Raw genomic sequence first — 7,132 nt, 5'->3', positions numbered from 1 at the left:
CAAACAGTTCCAGAAGTGTTCCAATGCTTCCCAGAACCAGTTAGCCATTTAAAATGAAAGATTAATATAATCTAATAATATAGTTGCAGTATTTATTTTTCTAGGGCAAAGTTTATCACTAAATAGATTACTTATTAGAGCTGAATGAATTAAAGATACCAAATTTAATGGTATACTTTCTGTACAAAAATATAACAGTATTACTAAACATCATGGTATTAAAGTAATAGCTAGCTGTTGTTAAAGTACCTCAATAAAATACTGAATACTCATGGTAGCTCAGCAAGCCTTAAGTAAAAGTTACCACAGACAAACTTGTTTACATAGTTTAGTTAGCTGACTACATTAATACCTGCATACAAATATTATCACATGTCAGGTGGTACTCTAAATATGGGATGCACAGGGAAGCCATTATGTCCAGTCAGTGTGGTGGTATTAAAACAACAGGTAGTATTAAAGCACATTGGGTAACAAATATTTGTATGTGAAGCTGTTCAATATTCATCAACAAAATTAAAATCATGTTATTGTTAAGGAGCATGTGTGTCATTAAATTGGTGATTTTGTAAATTTGTCCTTGTATTACAATTATAAGCCAGATGAGCTACCTTAGAAAAGTATCTGGACTCTCTAACATTGCAACAAAGACAATACTCTACATTATAGTAGGAGACATGATCATCCTGGAAGGACTTCATTTTATAAAATAACATCACTGTTACAACCCACCTGGTTGTGATACCTGAACACAAGTTGTTATGTAGTGTTAATTACTCTCCAGCCGCTTGTTTATTCCTTTTATAACCACAGAATAAAATAATGTGGTGCTCATAAGTATATGTTAGAACATTGCCATGAGTACTATATGAAAAATAAAGTACAAGGTGTGCGGCCGAGATGCTAATAAAGCACATGGTGAAGCCGAGTGCTTTATTAGCATTAAGGCCAAGCGCCAAGTGGTTTATTTTTTATATAGCACGAGCAAGGCAATGGTTTCAATAATTTATGGAACTTTCTAGTCATGTAGCTTCACCATACACTATGACTTGTAATTAACACGAGTTGCACAATCTATTAGCAGCCTGAGTGCACACAAACTAGTTTAGCAAAGTAACTCGTGTGTAGTTCACCATAGTTTAGCATGATAGACGTTCATCATGTATTATGGCAGGTTTGGGTCATAACCTACAATCGATTCTATTGTGACACATGGTGAAGTATTTCCATGATATCTCCAGGACTTGTCCGTTTACATTAACAAATGTAACAGCAACGTTACCTTCTCCCAACCATCATCGAAGCATTTAGGAATGTGTATAAAAGCAATCCAGTAGTAGAACTCATATTGACTGGGGTGATTGACCACTCAGCGTGGCAAGGATTATCAGCCTTCACCGGCTTGGGTGATTAATCATATTGGAGTGACCACCACGGGCTGTTAGCCTGCACTAGAGCATGTGGGAAACAGTGCTTTATTGCTCATAAAGAGTGCTTTATTGCAATAAAGCACTCTTTGCGGTGCAATAAAACATTCTTTGTGGGCAATAAAGCACTGCTTGTCCTAAAGCATACTTTATGAAATGTAAAGTACACTTTTCCTTTGATCTCACCCATGCAAAGTTCTATAAATGCTGATAAGGGATAGTTGAAAAGAATAGTATAACAAATTTAGTATGCTAGATAGTCAGTTGGTAAGTCAGAACTACTGACCCACTTTCAGCCCTGTAATAAAAACTATTGGGTTACCCATTTCCAATATGAAACTAAGAATCATGAAATTTGGTAAATCAGAAGTGCATGCCAGATCGGCCCGAATGTATTTCGCGGACCGGACTCACGGACTGGGATTGTGGACTGGACTCATGCACTGAGCTGGAAACAGCTTTTAAATGATAATCCAGGCATTATCCATCTCTTGCAACACTGGAGACACTACTTTTGAGCTACAACTGTTGATACTGCTCTTCCTTACAAATCAACTAACTAGTACGCACACTAATTAATTAGAATACACTTACGAGATACACGAGTACTAGCAGTGATAAAGCGTGATAGAGGCTATTGCTGTAGTACAGATGTTTTCCTTTATTGCTTTAGCACTAGTGCTAGGGTTGTAGAGATGAGCCAATAATAATTCTTAGCAGGGTAGCTATAGGTGGCACCGCCCAGTGGGGGATGGGGCTATGCACATAAACTGGCTCATCACTACAGACCTAACACTAGTGCTAAGTACTGGAGCAACAAAAGGAAAACATCTAAACTACAACAATAGCCTTTATCATGCTTTATCACTGCTAGTACCCGTGTATCGTAAGGGTATTCTAATTAATTAGTGCATGCGATAGTTTGTTGACTTGTAAGGAAGAGCAGTACCAGCAGTTATAGCTCGATAGTGGTGTCTCCAGTGTTGCAAGAGATGGATAAGGCCTGGATTATTGTTTAAAAGCTGTTTCCAGCTCAGTGCATGAGTCCAGTCCACTAAATACATTATGCCTACAAGATCACTTTTGGCAAATCCAGTGAACTATTTCATGAAGCAGTCAAATTTTATAAAACTTCTATAGGCTACAATTAAATCATATACTATTTATTGAGCGGTTTTGTAAATACTCATTGGGTTAGTTACCCTTAATGGGCCTTATATATGTATGTATGTCAGGGACGGATCTAGGATTTTTAGAAGGGAGTTTCCAGCGGTAGTAAGACTGAGATGTGGGGGTCTGGACTGAGATATGATGCTGACAGGTTTTAGCTTTCCAATGCTTTAAATTATTTTAATGAAACTTGCTGTTTAAAACCTTCTGAAAGTTTCTGATTTATCAATGCTCACTAGCATTTAATATGTCATGTTTTCAATAATAATTATGTAGTTAGTTATGATAGATTGGTCTCCTGAATCTTTGTGATTAGCGTCAAGTATTTAGCTAGCTTTATAGCTAGTCAAGGGGGTTGAAACCGGGGGGGGGGGGTGGCCTCACACTACTTTCAAAAGCATGTTTTAGCCCCCCACACTTTTTTGGCAAAGTAGCCAATTAGCCAGAGCTATATACTTACACACACAGAAATACATACCTCCATACGAGAAGCCATACAACCATTACGCAAAAGCACTCTGCCACTCTCCGGGGTATGGAATCACCAGTCCACCACAACTGTCAAGCCATTCACTGTAGCCTACTGTATTAAACACAAAAGCACCTGTAATTTTATTTCTGTTACCCGTATGCTTGTACGTGATATCTGTCATTCAAATATTTCCTGGATCCCATTCAGTGAGAAAGTTTAAACAGTAGAAAGAGTGTCACATCCATGGAATTATATGATGTGAGAAAGATTTAACTCGAATTGAGGGTGGTAACAGATCTAAGAGGGCAGTCTCACTGTAGTGTACTAATTTATGAGAGTTGCAGATTAGTGATGTGCGGTATTGGATTTTGGCAGTCGGTATTTTTCCGGTACGATAATTGTGACCGGGCCTGCGAAAACAGGGCATGTGGGCACAAACTACACTCCATCACTCTTCATTTCATATCTCAGTACTGGAATAGTATTTTTACATTCTGTAACTTGCATCATGATGCCAATTAAATGCATACTAAGAGCTGAAAATGTCAATAGCATAGCATGGTGGTACAAAAAGTTATAATTAATGAAAGTGTGAAAAAGTAGGCAAAAATCATGTGCCCACATGCCCTATTATCACAGGCACGGTCACAATTGCTGTTAATCTTCGGTATCGTTATCAACATCAGTATTATTATATTGTAATAATTATATTTAATGTGTGAATTGCTATTAAAATTAATTGTAATCATGTAATAATATAATCATGGCATTGTCAGCTGAAAATTTCAATCAATAACTACAAGTTCTTGTTTAGAAACACAAGCTGGTTAAGGTTTTCTCCACTTAAGCGAGATCTTCGTTGGGAACTAATGTACCCGGCAGCAGAAAAAAGTCTTTCAGATGGAGTTGACATGGCTGGTATTGCCAGGTACTCCCTTGCAATCCTTGCCAAGGTAGGGAAACGGCTCTTGTTTCCCTTCCACCATGCTAAAGAATCCTCCTTTCTGTCGATGTATTCGGCACTGCAGTATATGACAATTCTTTTTCGTCTATGTCTTGATTAGTTGATAAATCAGTAGATTTCTTCTTTTTGAGTTCATCAAAACTGTCCCATAAACATGTCTTCTTCTTGATGTGTACATCTTCTTAATCATCATTGACAACACTTGCACTGCTTGTAACTGAATCTCCTTGTGTAAGTGCACGCATAATGGAAAGAAGTAATCTTTTGGCTCTGACTAAAGCAGCATTAGTAAAACAGACTTCCTTAAACCTGGGGTCTAATAAGGTACATATACTGTAAATTCTGTCTTCTTCATAATTTAACCATCTCCGTTCAATTGATGCAATTAAACCTACAACCACTTGCTGGCTTTCCTCAGAGGTAGGAACACTACTTCCTTGGCTTTCTGGGACCTGGGTTTCATCATCATCGGGGACTTGTGTCTCAACATCATCAACTACATTCTTGCGGAGCTCAAACAATAAGGCATTCAGCAAAGGGATTACGTTACTGCAACACACTCTCTGCTCAGCGCTAAGCTCCCGTGAGGCTTCTTCCGGTGGTTGCAGGATTTGAATAAGTTCACTCATCATGCACCATTCAGCAGCAGAAAGACTCACTATTGGTCCTGCAGACGAAGCACACATTATAGTGATTGCGGGTTTTTGTTCCAAAAGTCGGGTAAGCATGTAATAGGTGCTGTTCCATCTTGTTGGGCAGTCTGAAAGTAATTTGTGTTTTGGCAGGCTCAGTTGTTCTTGGAGCTCTGTCAGTCTTTCTGTACCTTTAGTTGAGCGATTGTAAAAGACTACAATAGCCTAGGTTGATTTAATCATCTTTTGTATTCCTGGGGACATCTTAATACCATCATCGATGGTCAACTGCAGAGTATGACCAAAGCAATGCCTACTATTCCACTCACCAAGGCGTGATTCCAGGTCCATGTTAGAAGCATTATCTGTTATTACAGCAGACACTGCAGCTTGGTTGATAATGAAATCATGAAGAATCTGTTTTAAACAGGAAGCTATATTCACACCAGTATGCCTCCCTGTGAAGGGTTCAACTGCTAGGCACAGTGACACAAGTTCAAAATCTGCTGCCAAAAAATGACAGGTTAGTCCAAGATAGGCATCGTTAGCCTCTGACGTCCACATGTCAGTTGTCAGAGCCATCTTGTTCTTGCTTTGCAGTACATCACAGAGCTTTGATTCAACTTCTTTCCTTGCCTCCTTGTACATAGAAGGAACAATAGATCTTGAAAATGTTGTCCTGTGGGAAATCTGATAACGAGGTTCTAATTGTTGCATCAGCTCTGAAAATCCTCTATCCTCAACAAATGAATATGGCTGAAAATCATGGATCATCATACCAGCAATTCCTCTTGTGATTTTCTTGTGTAAGGCACTATTGCTATCCAGCTTGGTTTTTTTTGCAGCCATACCAGGTAAGGATTGCTGCGCGTGTCTCTTCAGCACACTAGACTGACTGCTTGATTGTTTACTTTTGTGCTTTTCATCGGTTTTCCGTCTCACTTCCTCATATATTTTAGAATGCTTTGTCTTCAGGTGGCTCATTAAGTTTGAAGTATTTCCCTTCACTTTTTTAATACCTTTTCCGCACTCCTTACAATTGGCCATGCGGTGAGATCCAGTCCTTTCCAGGTGTTCCTCCGTCTTTTCAAAGTAAAGCCATACTGCACTCTCCTTACTTTTCCCTTTTGCATTCACCGATTCTACAATTATAACATCCCGCCCAACCTCTTCCGTCACATCTTCAACCTCGTCTTCGAGATCCGATTCTGTATTAGACACCATTTTCAAGTGGCACGTGTCCTGGTGCAATCCAATAATTCAGTACAACCCGTGAGGATACGCTAGCGCAATGGCATTGCATGCAGCGGGCAGTAACTGCAGTAATATACTAACTACCGTACCGAATCGAAGGATCATCGGAATATCAAGAGTCAGTGGTACTATCGGTATTTACCGGATTTGATGATTATATTGATGCAGCGATATTTATCGAAATAAGTATATTTCAATACTGATATCGAGCCAACCACGGTATATCTACAATTACCAAATTATCAATATATTTTTGGTATACCGCAAATCACTATTGCAGACTACTGGCGATCCAACCAGAAATTATAAAGACTTTGGTGAAGTTGATTTATCAAGTAGTCTAAAGAGAAACGTACAATGACACTGAAAATAAAATTGGCCAACCATGAATGCAGTGTGGTAATCATGTGATCTACACTCAACACCTGCTAGAGCAGAAACCCTGCTTAAAGGTAATGATGTTTCACTTTGCAGATAACAACTGTTAATGTTGTAATCCTTGTAGTGTGAAGTATACGTAAAGCTAGCATAAAAAGAATACCTTCGCATGACCATGATTTCTCATGTGACATATACATACATCGATCATGTGCAGTAGGTGTAGAGGAGCATAGCAGCCATTAGCAGGATAGGGAGTGAAGAGATATAGCTATGCAGTATAGGTGTAGGGCTATTAGCTAGTGATAACATACTCCACAACACATTTATATAAATGCATGTGTACAGGGGCTGACCTTCTATCTGTATAGGTGTTGGATCAGTTTATGGTTAACTGGTTATAGCTATCTTTGCCCCCCCCCCCCCCCCCATTCTGTATATTGTCCCTACGTCTTTGTAGCTAGCCATGTTCAACTCTTTGCTTCTTCATAGATACTTGGCATTTCTGCTTCATTATCACAATTACCATCACAATAAATCCTCTTCAGTATGCTCTGTAGTCTTGGAAGGTTTACTGCTATGTCAATAATACGAGTGGAGAACAGTACTCTAACTTAACCAAACAGTACTCTAGCTAAGTTGTGGGAGGGGGGCAAACTCATATGAGGTGGTTAACATTCAGGTAGTATCTAAGAATCGCACCTTAGTGCACAAATCACAATATTAGGACATATATGCCTCACAGGAAAAATTTGAAGGTTGTGATTGAATTTGAGAACAATTTCAGTGGTGCATGCACACATGAATACAGTATTCCTCAATGGCTGTCATTAAA

General features: G+C 38.9%; 1 protein-coding gene across 1 annotated transcript; it reads right to left on the bottom strand.

Annotated features, from left to right (window-relative positions):
* Positions 1-4,890: 4,890 nt before the first annotated feature.
* Positions 4,891-5,889, bottom strand: LOC136247875 (zinc finger BED domain-containing protein 4-like). The gene has a single exon (XM_066039695.1). The coding sequence runs from the start codon at positions 5,887-5,889 to the stop codon at positions 4,891-4,893; it is 999 nt and encodes a 332-aa protein (XP_065895767.1).
* Positions 5,890-7,132: the final 1,243 nt, after the last annotated feature.

Source organism: Dysidea avara, chromosome 2, assembly GCF_963678975.1.
Source record: "Dysidea avara chromosome 2, odDysAvar1.4, whole genome shotgun sequence".
Classification (NCBI taxonomy): domain Eukaryota; kingdom Metazoa; phylum Porifera; class Demospongiae; order Dictyoceratida; family Dysideidae; genus Dysidea; species Dysidea avara.
This window is presented reverse-complemented; position numbering and strand designations above follow the sequence as displayed.